The following is a 15,968-nucleotide window of genomic DNA, read 5'->3' as shown; positions in this document are numbered from 1 at the left end:
CAATTGATTATTTGATAACAATAAAATTCTATTTGCCACGGGTTGATTTTGTTCAGTAGAGAGTAGGTAATATTTCTGTTGTGATGTAAGCTCTCTCCCAGATGATAAAATGCTTAAATAGAATGAACTGACTTATGAAAGCTACACAGGAACTGATAAATAAGCTGTATTTTACACATTTACTGAAGTAAATATCGCAATGCATCACAGTAGTACATGAATCGAGAAGGGTCCAGCTGCAGTAAAACAGTTCCACCCCTAATGCAAGCACGCCCATGGGCGTTCCCGGCATTTGCCGTATTGGCCAATCGTGAAGGGATACTGCATGATGTCATTTTCAAGGCCATTTCCGGATGAAGGCTCCATGTTTTCAAAGATATCCCGTGCAAATTGTTATCTTCCAGAGAAACGTTTCACTGAACATTCCACTGACATAATATTCTCAACAATTTATGTAAGAAAGTGAGATAAATCACACGTTTTCTAATCCCAATATGTATTTTGCTTTGTCTTCCCGTACCTCGGACATTGTAGCCTACTGTTTAGAACTCGTGTCGCTATGCACAGATTTGTCATAACGTACAGGTCGCCAAAATGCTTTGATTTCAACACAACTTTGACACATTGATAGTAAATACTGTATATATTGCCTAAATATATACTGTCAATGCGTTGGCATTACCTCACCTAGCTGTGTGTATCGAGGTCACTGTTAACACTGGGTAGGCTATATGATTAAACCACAGATTTATCCTTTCCAGGATATTAACACACCCCGACAAATAATTAAAAAACCCTTTTAGGCGAGGTTGTTCACTTGGTAAGACAAAGTTGTACGATGTACATCAGCAACACATTCCCGACTTTTTGAAGTAGGCCTAATGAGTGTCACCTCACCACAGTTATGTGGCCAGCTTGAAAAGAGCAGATATTAATGAAAAAATATGAAATAGTATTTAAAATAGCAATAGGCTATTTGTTTGTTTTATTGGAGAAAACGATTTCTTCATTACCATAGGCCTACCATACTCCATGTCTGTCTATGATTTAGGAGTGACCACACCATTGAAGCTTACCTCTTTATCCAGGAGAGGTTCCAGATTGGCCTGTCTTAATTCAAAGGCCATCAGAAAACAGAGAAAAATTTTCCTACCATCATAACCAGTGTTTGTGCATACATAATCAGGGCCGCTGACAGCTTTGGCTTTGCCCAGGACAAAGTAATCTGAAAGGGCCCCCCACTCAATACATAGACTACATACAATGTAATGAGGACCCATTCCTGGACCCCTCGTCTCACTGGGCCCAGGTCAACGGACCCCTTTGTCCCCCGTCAGCTTCCCTGCATGTAGGCCACATACATTGCTGAAAGAAGTGAACGAGACAGGAATGAAATGTGAATTTATTTCTGTTTACTTTTACACTATGAAGTGTGAACGGTCAACAAGAGGGTTAACACAAAGTTTGAAATTGTGTTTGACCAGTCTCCAATGTGCATTTAACTAATAACTAAAAATAAGGCATTGGCATTAAATATAGACTGATACATACTATAAATACAGACACCCAAACAGTGTGCAATAATAAGATTAACATACTGATGGACAATAAATACACAAACACAGTGGACACACACACACACACAGCAGGAGGAGTTCATACAGGTGGTGTGAAGATGCTGTATACAAGGTGCAATGAGTTAAGTGTAAGTGGCATGGTGAAAGAAGTGTTCATGGAATATTCTCCCGTGTCCTTGGTTATTCATGTGGTTTTCTTCAGTGCGTTGAGGAGTCTGATGGCTTGTGGAAAGAAGTCGTTTCCCAGTGTGCTTTTGCAGCACCGCATGCTGGGCTAGCGCTTCCCTGATGGTAGTAGGGAGAACAGGTAGGGGTGATCTTATGAGCTTTTCTGCTGTCCTCACCACTCTCTGTACTGCCCTCTAGTCTTCAGCTTGACGGCTGCCATGCCAGACAGAGAGGCTGCTGGTCAGGATGCTCTCAATGACACCCCTGTAGAAGGTGGTGAGTGCCGTTGTGGGGAGGTCGGCTCTTCTCTCATCCTTCGCAGGAAGTGGAGTAGTGTCTGTGCCTTTTTGAGATGGTGGAGCCATGTGGTGCAGTTGGCAGAGGAGGAGCGGCACAGTGGTTGGTGCTGGGTTGATCAGGTTCAGATCCGAAGTTGCTGGTGTCATCAGCCCTCCCTCTGAAAACTGGCTCTGTGCCTGTCAAAAAAGGCATGTTAATGTTATGAATGACAATTAAGACAAAAACAACCAACCCCTATCTACCTACAGAAGGACATGACATGAGCACGTGCATATGCTTGTGCACATGCCCCCCCCCCCACACACTGCTACTGTCTTAAAGTTTGGTGCACGTGCATGCATGCACGCCTATTCTCCCCCCTTTGCCTCAAGTCAAGTGTGCATTTTAGAGGTTGTCCTCACCTGCACATGTGTGAAGAGCAGGAAGATTGGAGGTTGAGGATGAAGAGGCAGGGCAGGAGGTTCTCCTTGTGAGCGGCCCTGGTCCTGATGCTGATTGCCCATCACCACGCTGTGGCTCATCAAACCCATTACCGGCATATCAATGCTGAACAGGAACGACTGCTTCCATCTGCACGCATGCACACACACACACACACACACACGAGAGGGATACATAGAATACACTACATAAAAATCACACCCATCATTTTAATGCAGAACACCAGGCTGAAGAGATACACAGCTTCTGGCCTGTGCAGGGATCACTACAGTGCCAGTGTTTTGTATTATCCTCTATCCACATTTTTTTTTTCAATAAATAAACACAGTACAGAAAGGAATTACTGTATGAAATACTTATTGGTCTAGTGCAGAACAAAACAGATTCAGTGTTTTACTCACCACTGTGTGCAAGTTTCTGTGTTCAGCTCAGGTGGAAGCCTCCATCACAACATGTTGATACTGACATTAACCATCCTTCAGAAAACTGCCTCTGTCTGTCAGAAATAGCAAAATAATGTTAACACAACAAGGTAGTATCTTAAAAATATCCTTAACCAAAGACAGACAGACACACACTGCCACTGTCTTGGTTCTAGGACACACACACGCCCTTTAAGGGTCACATCACATGTAATGGCCGGGTTCTCACTCACTCACTCACTCACTCCTTTTCTCCTACTTTTGCCTCAGACAATGCAGTGAGTTTTTAAAAATTGGCCTTACCTGCACATGTGTGAAGGACAGGAAGGGAGGTTGAGGATGGAGCTGCCAATCAGGAGGTCCAGAGCTGTCCTGGTCCATCACCATCATGTGGATCATCAACCCCAACCCCAACTTCTTATATCTGCGTGAACACATTCACGAACACACACACACACACACACACACACACACACACACACACACACACACACACACACACACACACACACACACACACACAATAGGCGAGATACAGGTTATATGGCACATTAGGAGGCATGGGTATTGTTGCACTCTAGATGTTTAGAAATAAGTAGGTGCGTGGACCCAAAAAGTAGAGTTCAATGTGGGAGTACACTAAATAAGACACTGAGGTCAAGTCACTGCTCTCTGATGGCAGCAACCTGAAACATCTGCTCTACTCTGCTCTGAGAAAAATAAAACAAAAAATCTGCTTGTGCTTGACCTTAGTGTCTTATTTAGTGTGTGAACCTGCTCCCACATTGAACTATATGGCACATTTAAAATCAGACCCAATGACAAGTCAAGTCAATGCAACGGACATGAACCGACCATTACATTAAAATAACAGACTAAACAGTCTTTGGATGATTGAAGAGGCAGGAGAGATGACGAGGGGCCTCGATCCAGTAGCATTTATTTACTTCCCAATCTGCTCGTTAGCACCTGTTAACTTCATAACGATCGCGGACATTAATGGCGCTAATGTTGTACATACTTTGAGCGAAAATTACAACGAAAATATCAACACAAACGTAACAGAATATCTTCCCATCAAAGATCAATAAAGTAGCAGAGAAATTAAAGTACAGAAACATCATTAAATACTTTGTGACACGGAGGAAAAAAACACAGCTTACCCCTTGCCAATCTTCCTGAAGTGAGGAAGAGTTCCGGGTGCCACACCAATTAACGCCCCATCAGAAACAATAGGTAACGATAAACCCATCCCAAGTGGTATCTACATTAGCCCATATATTTTGAGAAGTTCACTAAGAGAAAATATAAAGGTTTATTTTTAGCACTACTACATCAAGTCGGTTTTATTTACAATTTCTTTACATGCACTGGTCAAGAATTGAAATTACGTTTAACACCAGGTTGAACAAATATGACACCTCCGACTTTCTGTTCGCACTCCGACTAAGTCAACTCGTAAAGTAACCGTTATGTATATTCATGCATTTTATTCGAAATCTTACCGACAGTTGAGTGATCGCTGCAGCGAAATCCATCCAGCGAAATCCATCCAGTCGTTTTAATAAGTCCCGCGGGGCGCTTACAAGTGCCATTCGGCAGCATACTGACTTCAGAAACTTGAACAGCCAAAGGGGCGTTACTGTGAGGGCGGTCTAGTAAGGAGGAATGGGCGTAGCGGTATTAGCTGGACAAGACGCAGCTGGACCATATTGCATGAATCGCAATGCATCGTGATAGAATCGCATCGTGGCATGTGTATCGTGATGCGCATCGAATCGTGAACCCTTTGCCAATACCCACCCCTATCCCTTCCTCTCCTCCCATCTTCTCTACTCTCCTCTTATCTCCTCTTCTCTTCTCTCCTCTCCTCCACTCTCCCTTCCTCCCCTCTTCTCTCCTCCCCTCTCCTCTTCTCTCCTCACCTCTCCTCTTCTCTCCTCTCCTCTCCTCTTGTCTCCTCTCCTCTCCTCTCCTCTTGTCTCCTCTCCTCTCCTCTCCTCTTGTCTCCTCTCCTCTCCTCTCCTTTCCTTTCCTCTCCCCTCCTCTCCTCTTCTCCCCTCTCCTCTGCTGTGCAGGCAGGCGTGGGCTAAGCATATGCCTGCGCACCCTGACAGCCTCCAAGCGTTGGGAGGTGCTGCACTTGTGGGGGCGTCGCTGCTGAGCCGCTACCCGGAGGTCCTCCATTTCCCCACCTTCCCCGAGATCTGTGGCACCTCCAGCTGGACCTGGAGCAGCCACCACGACACGCTGGAACTGGTGGAAGAGGAGGAGGAAGAGGAAGAGGAGGAGGATGAGCTTAATGGCGCTGCACCCACATCCTCACTGGCACCTCATTAAAGAGGGTTCCGGAGGTTTGGGAACTGGTGGAGGAGATGGAGGAGGTAGAGGAGGGGAGGAGGAGAATGGTACTGTACCCCTACCACCACCACCACCACCCTCCCCTTGGACTGCACTAAGGCCGCCGCTACACGATGCAGATAATGGCGGATGAGGAAGGAGGTTCCACCCCCAACCTTCACCTGCACCCAGGGCCGGATTATTGCACAGGCTAGATATGGCTGCACCTTAGGGCCCCCCCACCTCCCAGGGGGGGGCCCACAGGCTAGACATGGCTGCAGCCTAGCACCCCCCACCCCCCGCCAGGGGCCCCCACAGGCCAGATATGGCTGCAGCCTAGGGCCCCCACCACAGGCTAGACATGCCTGCAGCCTAGGCCCCCCCACAGGCTAGATATGGCTGCACCCTAGCCCCCCCCCACTTCCCAGGGGCCTCCACAGGCTAGATTTGGCTGCAGCCTAGGGGCCCCAACCTTTCAGGGGCCCCCATAGGCTAGATATGGCTGCAGCCTAGGGGCCTCCCACTTACCGGGGCCACGACAGGCTAGATATGGCTACAGCGTAAGGCCCCCCCTCTTGCAGGGGGCCCCCACAGGCTGGATATGGCTGCAGTATAGGGCCCCCCCACCTGCCAGGGGGCCCCACAGGCTAGATATGGCTGCAGCCTAGGAGCCCCACTTGCTGGGGGCCCCACAGGCTAGATATGGCTGCAGCCTAGGGCCCCCCCACTTACCGGGGGCCCCCATAGGTTAGATATCGCTGCAGCCTAGGGGCCCCCCACTTGCCGGGGGCCCCCACAGGCTAGATATGGCTGCAGCCTTGGGGCCCCCCATATTTTGCCCAGGGGCCCCCACAGGCTAGATATGGCTGTAGCCAAGGGCCCCTCATCTTTTTTCCAGGGGGCCCCACAGGCTAGATTTGGCTGCAGACTAGGGGCCCCCACTTGCCGGGGCCCCCACAGGCTAGATATGGCTGCAGCCTAGGACCCCCCATCTTTTGTCCAGGGGGCCCCCACAGGCTATATGGCTGCAGCCTAGGGGGGCCGCACTTACTGGGGGCCCCCACAGGCTATATGGCTGCAGCCTAGGGGGGGCCCACTTACTGGGGGCCCCCACAGGCTAGATATGGCTGCAGCCTAGGGCCCCCACAGGCTAGATATGGCTGCAGCCTAGGGGCCCCTCATCTTTTGTCCAGGGGGGCCCCACAGGCTAGATTTGGCTGCAGCCTAGGACCCCCCTACTTTCTGGGGGCTCCCACAGGCTAGATATGGCTGCAGCCTAGGGGCCCCTCACCTTTTGTCCAGGGGGGGCCCACAGGCTAGATATGGCTGCAGCCTAGGGCCCCCCACCTGCCAGGGGGCCTCCACAGGCTAGATATGGCTGCAGCCTAGGACCCCCCCACCTGCTGGGGGCTCCCACAGGCTAGATATGGCTGCAGCCTAGGGGGCCCCACCTGCCAGTTGTCTCCAAGGGGGCCCACAGCAGCCTGGAGCCTAGGACAGTGGTTCTCAACTGGAACAGTCTTGGGACCCACCATTTTCCACTCTCATTCGGTCGCGACCCATTTTTTTTAGCGTTCAAGTCTATTCAATGCAATTCTCAAAATGTAACCAAGACTCGAATGACTGGTTGCAGGCTATCTATCTCGCATAAACATTCAGATTGTATCTATGACAACAGATGACACGGAGTTCACTAGCCTATCAAAATAAAAGTTGTAAATTGTTGCAGGAAAAGTTGGATTTTTTTTTTTTAGAATTACGTTTTTTTTACACCAAGGCTCCGCGACCCACCCATGACCCTTCCGCGACCCACTTTTGGGTCGCGACCCACCAGTTGAGAAACACTGTCCTAGGGGTCCCAGGCAATCTTAATCCGGCCCTGCCTGCATCCCAACTTGCCATGTGCGACCAGCCACCTGACATCATGCACAACAGTTGGCTCTCACCAAAAATGGGTGGCGCCACACCCCCACACCTACTCTTACCTGCATCCCACTCCGCTATGCACACGCCAAGTCAGTCTGAAAAGTATGCCAAACAGAAACCACGTATGACACCACTGCACACATACTATTAAGAGGAGCCTGCAACACCCCCCGGGCCCCACCCTAACTGGAGACCTTGTCTGCAATATCAAAGTCATCACCACAAGCTCGCAGATTGACTGAAAGACTGAAACAAAAAATAATTTTGATTACATACAATCTTTTTCCATAATAAAAACATAATTTACTCATCATAATTGTCATAAATGTGCAATATTTTCATATACAATATTAAGATGGGCCTGCACATATTCTGTTGTATTTGAGTGGGAAGATCACTGTTACGCTTTTGCTGCTACACTAGCCTGGGCCCACATATAATCCCACACAAAGACACAAAATGTTATGCTGAAGCCATATTACTAAATATGTTCATGGTTATGTGGACCAGCTAATGCATAATATTACAAATGATCTTGCCCAAGGTCACTCTAGTCATTATAATTCCATAACATAGACGTCCATCTATATTGTGTCAGTGTACATAGTTGTGTTGTTGTTCCCTATGTACTGTTCTTCATGAAATAACCGTTCCCTGTACTTCTGAGCAAGCTTTTCCCACGTTGAAATTGTCTCTCCTTGTCTTATCAAATTTCCACCTTCCTGGCGCCATTGGGGGCTGCCCCCTTGCACGGGTGAGGCATAAATGCAATTGCGTTGTGTGCAGTATGCACTTGTGTGCTGTGGAGTGCTGTGTCACAGTGACCATGGGAGTTTGGAGTTTCACAGTCCCAGTTGGGCTTTCACTTTTCACTTCACTTTCACTTCAAATAATACTCATCACCAGCACTATGTATGCTGTCCACTAGAGGGACTCTGTGTCCCATAAGATCAGCTGCTCAAAGGTCAGCAGCTATGTGGTAGCAGTTTACATACATGTCATTTTCCCAGATCAATCTGGAATTCCAGACTTTCCAGCCATGAAAATGCAGGTATATAGCCGCCGTCTGTCTGCCACCACTGAAAACTCACACAATGTAACACTCATTGTGTTCTTCAGGGGCTGACAAGCATGGTGCCCTTGTGGAGCTTGTGAGGTGCCCTTGTGGGAGTCTTGAGGTGCCCGTGATTGGTGTTCAAAATGGGGACTATGATTAAGATTATTGGTTTAATCAATAAATCCTTTTTTGGTCTCCATGAACATTATCAATAATGGAAAGCAAAGGGATGTCAAGACTTATAGGAAGTCACTGTGCCAGACACTGACGAAGGTTATGACCGAAACGTCTGCAATAAAGTCAATAGTAACTACAGTAGGAGTGCTGTCCTTTCTCTTTTCTTTTGTAGAATATTTATGGTTTTAGTACCCAGTAACTCTTGTTGAGTTGAGCATATTATAAAGCTTATAAGACTTACAGGAAATGAACAAATACTGAACAGCTCTCCTCCTGTATCTCTGTCTCTGAAAGGAGACCCCTTTTTTTCTGGCAAATTGCAGCCCTTCAGCGTATAGACCTACTGAACTGTAATCCCTTTGAAATGCCATAAAAAAATGTCCCACCCTTATTGACATTCTAAATCCCATCTGGCTGTGAGTTTTAAGGTAATGGCAAAACAGTATTTTATGAAAATGTGTGTATGGAAAGCCTTTGTTATTATTACAGTACACTTACCTGACACTTTCATTCAAAGCGTCTTATTTAAACAAATTTATTTAAAGAGAGTTATTTAAAGGTTATTGGTTACAGTCCCTGGAGCAGTTTGGGTTTAGGCGGCTTGCTCAAGGGCACTTCAGCCATGGATGGAGGTGTGGGGACCTGTAAGGGTGGGATCCGAACCTGCAACCCTGTGATCTTAAGACTATATCCCTAACCATATTAGGCCATGGTTGTCCCTATGTGGATTTAGGCTTATGATAGCGTCTTACTGGAGTCACACCTCAGGATCCCACTTTCTGTGTTTTTTAGAGATGCACAGGATCCAAGATCCGGTTCCGGATCCGGCAGGATAATAGGGTTTTTCACAGGATCCGGTTCCAGGATCCAGGATCCGGTAGCCGAGGCTTTTCAGACAAAATAGTTAGAGCCAACGTGATAAAAAGGGCCCACGTGTGTGAGTAGGCTATGTGTTTCAACCCTTTCGTAGGATCCGGTATCCGGTTCCGGATCCGGCAGGATCTTAAGCAGTGGATCCGGTATCCGGCAGGATCCTAAAAATCACGATCCGGTGCATTTCTAGTGTTTTTAAATGTGTGTAGTCATAGTGTGATTGCACAAGCACATTACTTTGTCACTATGACTTAAAGCTTGATCTACTTCTGCATTAACCGTCTTCAGATGATTGTCTTTGTCAGGAAACCACACACTGCAGCCCCTTACAAAACGTGTTTTTTTATCTTCAATTTAGCTGTTAGATGTATTAGAACAGGGGTGGGGAACCTATATCTCAAGGGCCATTTGCGGCCCTTGAGTCCATTTTATCCGGCCCCCGATATAATTTTAATGTTGTGCAGCTTCACATAAAATATGGTATAGGCCTATTTTGTAAAGGAATTTTAGAAAATAAATTTGCAATACAATTAAGTTATATTCAGAGGTGCTAGAGAAGGTGGGTTTTTTTAAAAAGGTGGCTGCCTTCAATATAGGCCTAAAATGTAGGGGGAAATCCTGGTTTGTGTTCATAGTGCGGCCCTTGGAGGACTTTTACTGCCCTCAGATGAATTTGAAGTGACCCCTCAAATGAAAAAGGTTCCCCACCCCTGTATTAGAAGCAAGTGTGTGTGTGTGTGTGTGTGTTTTAATCACAGTTGTTAAAGTTGTCTTGTAAAATTGTCAATGAAACAAACATTGAAGAAAGTTATTTTGAAAGACTTTATTGAAAAAGTATAAAAAAATAAAATATATCATGATAAATGTACATCAAACTATATCGGAGATCTATGCTAAGTGATAAATAAAAGCTTGCTAGTGCGTCATCAAAGATGTGTGCGTACATAAAGTGACAACTAAAATGCTAGCTGCATTAAAAAAAAAAAATCACACATGAACACTGCGTAAAAAATGAGGTGTTGTTAAAATTAAGCGTCATGGCGTAGTTCGTCTGATACGGCTGACATCAAGCGACTTCAGTCCACTGAGCCTCAAAGCACACCGTAGGCTTCATCTCATGGGATTGAAGAAGCTCCTCGCAGCACAAGCTCGTCACAAGTCCTTTCAGTAGCTAGGCCGCCACAACCGCAACCGAGTAGCCTATCTCTTCAGTAGTCACTCCACTTCACTCCCTGGGACCCCCCCCAAGGGAATCATCTCTCGTGGCGGTTAGAGTCGGTGGAAATGACCGTACCCTCCGCTCACAACTGTCTTTTCTCACGTTGCTTTCCCATCGTCCCTCCCAACAACAACTGCAACAACAACAACAAACGCGGCGAATGCAGTCGAGTTTTCTCTAAACAAGTTTTTTGTTTTTTGTTATCTTCAGTCGCCGCCTTCTACCCCGAACATCTTGGCCAGTTCCGGGCTGAAGTCCGGGTCGATCATGTCAGCAGGCGTTTCGCCGTCCTCGTTCTTGGCGTTGATGTCGGCGCCCAGAGAGAGCAGATACCTGAGAGAGAGAGACACAGAGAGAGAAAGAAATGCTGTTGGTTAATAGGCCTATGCAGTGGCGTGCACAGTGGGGGCATGTGGAACTATGTAATATCGGAGCATTGTTGACACATGCGCTTGATCGTCAATCATGAGCATGTACGTATGTAGATGATCATGTCAAAAAAAATGACAACAGTACTTCCAAACTTCCAAAAAGGGCATATTTTGTTCAGACGGGCAAAAGGGGGCATGTGCTTTAGAACCACCTCGTGCCTATCTGAGTGTGCACGCCTATGGGCGTGATGTAGTAGCCTATATATCAGGGAGCAGGAGTCCTTCCCCTTGGCACACAATAAATTCTGCAGTGACAACAACACTTAGAGAGTAGGATAAACACGGTGAGTATTACATTCGACTCCCAAGTGTTGAAATAACACTGCAAAATTTACTGTGCGGACCGAGAAGAGGAATACCGCTCCTTTAACGCATGACGTGATATATACGTTTATATATAGGCTCGAGTAGGGGGGGGGGCCTTGTTCTTGACGCGCAGTAAATACCTCAGTGTTCACACGTTGAGTCAAATTTGACACTCAAGAGTGCTGACCCTACTCTCTAAGAGTCATATTAACTCTCAGCGAGGGCAGCAAAGGAATAGCGCTCCTTGAACATGTGACGTGATGATGTATAGCCTGGAGTAAAGGAGACCTTGGCCGTGACGTGAAGGCACTCGGGACTCCATCTATACACTTGGCATTGCTCACGCGGGGGGGCAGAGGGCAGAAGGGCAGAGCTATATGTGAGGCACAAGCATGTGTACCCAATACCACCGCCTCTGGTTTGGGTTCCACTCTGAGGTGCTTTGTTTCATGTGACCTCATGGTGTGTGTGTGTGTGTGCGTGTGTGCGTGTGTGTGTGTGTGTGTGTGTGTGTGTGAGTTAGAGAGAGACAGACCATGCCTAATTAGGAGTTAAGCACAGAAGTCTCATGACTTGTGCCTAGTGTGTGTGTGTGTGTGTGCGTGTGTGTGTGTGTCTGTGTGTGTGTCTGTGTCTGTGTCTCTGTGTGTGTGTGTGTGTCTGTGTGGTGAGTTTTAAGGTAAAGTGAAGAAGAGAAACAAGGTGATGTACTGTACTGCATTTCTTGCCCCTTCTATTCTTACTTACTTTGCGATCTCGGGGAAGCCGTCGCTGCAGGCCATGTGGAGGGGCGTCCAGCCGTCCTCGTCCCGCTGGTGGATGTCGGCCCCCAGCTCCACCAGCAGCTTGACGCAGGCCAGGTTGCCGCTCAGCACCGCCTCGTGGATGGCGGCCATGCCTAGTGAAACACAGGCAGGGGCAGGGAACCGTCACTACAATGCACAACTATTTATTTCAGTTTCAATTTATTGTCGGTTTCAATTTGTTTGTAGCCCCTTGAGATAGTAGCCTGGTCCTGACCATCCCATAATACTACCATTTCGTTCAGTGTAACAAAGAGAAAAAAAACACATCCGTCTAAAAAAAATGTCTGATGAAACGTCACGTTAAAGTGAGAGAAACGCGTGAGCTTTGGTGTCGCAGATGTTATTTTCAGTTTTCATGTAGCTGCAAAGTCACACAGGCGGGCAGGGGACTGTCACTACATGCACAACTTTTAATATCTTCTATTGTATGTGTTGTTAAGACTTTTCGGGTTGTCAAGCGCTTGTTTGTCCTGATTGTTCCTGCATTGGTTGCCCAAGATGTAGCCTATCCATGCCTGCAGAGTAAGACAGGTGGGGGCAGGGAACCATCACTACATGCAGTACATTCAGTTTCAATTTATTGGTTTTAGGGGGATAGCCCCTTGAGATGAGATATCTTGGTTTCGAGGGGGTCCCCAACCCTTTCTTTTAATTTCTTTTCTTTTCTTTTCTTTTCATTAGTTTTTATTAGGTTTTTTTTTTCAATCTTTTTTTTTCAATTAATCTAAACTGTTAAGCACATTGAGCTGCATATCTTGTATGAAGTGTGCTATCCAAATTCAGTAATTATTATTCTCGTATTGTAAAGGGTTTCATTGATTCCTGATTGTTCCTGCATCGGATGTCCCAGATGTGGCCTACCCATCCGATGCCTACACGTCAGACAGGAGTCAACTGTATGGTAACTTCACTACATGTACAATACTTTTTGCATAGTAATATTTCAATTATGTATGCATTATTTGTTATACAAAGAGTTTGTTCCTGCATTGGTTGCCAGGATGTATCTGTCTTAAACCGAGCTTGCATTAAAAACAAGCTCTCAAGCAGCTCAGCAACCACAAACTGCTGTATATGTGACTTTGTGTGCATGACATTGAAAGGTTAAGTAAACCATGCATGTTGTTGATTTCCTCTTCGGACTATCATACCAGCCTTTCAGATGCATTTTCAGAGGTCTGTGATAGGTCTAGAATTAGTAGTAGAAAAGAGTTGCCTTATTTTCCTTCAGGGTCAATAAAGTCTACTCTACTCTTCTCAACTCAACTCAACTCTACTTTTCAAACAGTGTGCATCTCTTCACGTGTGATAAGGGACCCCAGTCTAACCATGCTGGACCCTTAGATTCATCCTAACAATTCTTCCCCAACTGATGGTACCCCACTAATTGCTTACTGTGATTGCGCCCAATGAAGCCTACTCTACTCATCTCAACTCTAGTCAACTCAACTCTACTTTTCAAAGTGTGCATCTCTTCACCTGGGTGTTAGGGGCCCCAGTCTAACCATGCCGGACCCATAACCTTTCCCCCACTGGTTGTACCACCTATTTGCTTACCGGGTGTGATAAATGGTGCCCAATGAAGTCTACTCAACTCTAGTCAACTGAACTCTACTAGTCGAGCAGCGTGCATCTGCTCACCTAAGTGTTAGGGGGCCCAGTCTAATCATGCTGCTGGGCCCTCAACCTTTCCCCCCACTGGTGGTACCAGATGGTGTCCCAAGAAGTCTACTCATTACATTAAGCTAACGCTTTTTTTGTATCCAAAGCGCCTTTGGGTACAGGGTATTGGTTACAGTCCCTGAAGCAATGTGGGGTCATGTGCCTTGCTGAAGGGCACTACAGCCATGGATGAAGATGCTGGTGAGGCTGGGATTTGAACCTGCAACCTTCTGATCTAAAGGCCAGTGGCTCTAACCACTAAGCCATGGCTGCCTGTCTCTTCTCAACTCTAACTGTGCGAGTGGCGTGCATCCTCTCACCTGTGTGGTAGATGGTGTCCAGCGTGGCCTTCTTGGCCCGGATGAAGCGGCCGATGCGCTCCAACTCGCCCGTCTTCACGAAGTCGTGGAAGAGCACGGCGTCGGGGAAGTGCACGTTGCGGACCGGCTTGAGGGGCACAACGGCGGCGGTGGCGGTGGCGGCCACAGCAGCGGCGTCGGGCATGCTCTCCCAATCCTTCTTCGCCACGGTCATGGAGGCGAACTTGCGGTAGCTGACGGGCTTGGAGATATTGTAGTTGAGGTACTTCATTGTGTCGAGGAAAAAGGTCAACGGCGGCAAAAGGCGCAAGAGCAGTAAAGTCCTCAGCGGTTTTCTGAGGCCTTGGGAAGTAGAGCTAGAAGGTTCTTCTCGAAGGTTCTTCTTCTTTGTGTCCTCCAGAGGTTCTGGGCTTTCTGAAGGCTTCTTCTTTGCGTCCAGAACTCCTCTCCTGGTGCTCTTGGTGAAGATGTTATTCGGCAGGGTTGCTTGCTGGTAGTCCTCTGCTTCTCGTGTCTGGCTTCAACTGTCTTTGCCTGGTTAGAAGATGTCTTCTTGAGGTCCAGAGGTTCTCTGAGTGGTAGCTATTCTGCAGTGCTGGCCTGGCAGTCCTCAGCTATGGGCTATTTGCTGGCTTGCACTGCCTTGTCTGCTAGTGTAGGTAGTGTGGGAATAGTGCAAGGGCCCTGCCCTCGGGGCTCTCTATATACCCTTCTGCGGCGCTATTTTGGGGACTTGTCACCTCACAGATCAAGTGACTGAATTAGAGGATGAGTGGCTTGAACTGGTCCTGCCCAGCGCTAGTGTCACACTGGGCTGGCTGACTGCTGTGGCTGGCTTGTGGCCGACTGCTGGCTGACTGTTGGCTGGCTTGCTGGCTAGGGTCTTGAGTCTCGTCCAGCTCCTGTTATTCACCACTGGGGACTTTAAAAGCCACCAGTCAGTCAGTCATACACCCCCCACCCCCGGATCTGGAACTGGCAGACTCTAACCCCCCCACCCCACACCCCCCACCCACCATTCATGTGGCCTCTGATGCCTTTACGACCGACATTACAGTCAGTCACGCAGTGCACAGCACAGCACATGAGTCCAGGGGTACCTTCTAGTAAACACTTGCGGCTGCATGGGTTAAAAATAAAAGGTTTACGCATGGCTGTCAACCGCTACAGGTGGATAGATGTGACGACTTCCATAAAATATAGCCTCAAAAAAGCCATCACACAGGCCCTGCCGTGGCCAACCGGTAGGGCACTCGTCTGCCATGCGGCCGGCCTGGGTCATTTGCCGACTGACCCTGCCCATCTTTCTCCCCATTCGCTTCCTGTCCACCTCTAATACTGTCTTGTCAATAAAGTCCACAAAAAAACGTTTAAAAAGCCATCACACAAACATGTGAGATTGAATCAATACATTGGTGGAATAGCTGAACGGTGATGGTTCTTACAGACAGTCACGCACCACACACACAGGCCAATGCTAACTTCGAGTAAACAGTTTGCCGCGGCAGGGGTTAAAATCAAAGGTTTACAACTTAAGCACATCATCCAAAGTCAGGATGGCATATAGGATGGATTGATGTTCCGACTTCCAAAAATATGGCCTAAAAATAGCAATCATAGAAACGTGTGTGAGGGGGCGACCACTAAATCAGCAGATGGGTGGGGAAATGGCTGGACGGTGATGTATACAGTAGCCTAATGGGTGTTAATGATTCACACGCTACACACTGAATCAGTTTGGTCAGGTAATGAAATCACTACTTCTAGACTATTCTACAGGCGATTCCAACATGAGTGTGGCGCTTTATTTTTAGTACACATTTGGCTATTTGCTGGTAGGGCTGCGTGGGGTTTTCTTGTAACACTATTGCCAAAATGTAAAAATAGCTAGGGCTGAGTTGTATGGTAAAAAAAAAACAATCCATGCCATACTTTGAAATATC

The 15,968-nt window shown here is 47.2% G+C and overlaps 1 protein-coding gene and 1 long non-coding RNA gene across 5 annotated transcripts; both read right to left on the bottom strand.

Annotated features, from left to right (window-relative positions):
* Positions 1-1,384: 1,384 nt before the first annotated feature.
* On the bottom strand, positions 1,385-4,609 carry LOC134465769 (uncharacterized). Of its 4 annotated transcripts, none has more exons than XR_010038188.1 (5): positions 4,414-4,609; positions 3,212-4,203; positions 2,888-2,982; positions 2,447-2,615; positions 1,385-2,221 (listed from the first exon to the last, which is right to left on the bottom strand). It is a non-coding gene; the product is annotated as an uncharacterized LOC134465769 (long non-coding RNA). The 4 variants fall into 4 exon arrangements; XR_010038186.1 differs by having other exon boundaries at positions 3,212-3,332; positions 4,072-4,606; XR_010038196.1 differs by having other exon boundaries at positions 3,212-3,332; positions 4,414-4,606.
* A 5,490-nt stretch (positions 4,610-10,099) lies between these two features.
* On the bottom strand, positions 10,100-14,686 carry ppp1r27b (protein phosphatase 1, regulatory subunit 27b). Its single transcript, XM_063201445.1, has 3 exons — positions 14,026-14,686; positions 11,985-12,135; positions 10,100-10,833 (listed from the first exon to the last, which is right to left on the bottom strand). Exons 1-3 carry the CDS (start codon positions 14,294-14,296, stop codon positions 10,707-10,709), a joined length of 549 nt encoding a protein of 182 aa, XP_063057515.1. The 5' UTR covers positions 14,297-14,686; the 3' UTR covers positions 10,100-10,706.
* Positions 14,687-15,968: the final 1,282 nt, after the last annotated feature.

This window comes from Engraulis encrasicolus, chromosome 1 (genome assembly GCF_034702125.1).
Source record: "Engraulis encrasicolus isolate BLACKSEA-1 chromosome 1, IST_EnEncr_1.0, whole genome shotgun sequence".
Taxonomy (NCBI): Eukaryota; Metazoa; Chordata; class Actinopteri; order Clupeiformes; family Engraulidae; genus Engraulis; species Engraulis encrasicolus.
The sequence above is the reverse complement of the archived record's forward strand: the minus strand, read 5'-3'. Positions and strand labels throughout refer to the sequence as shown.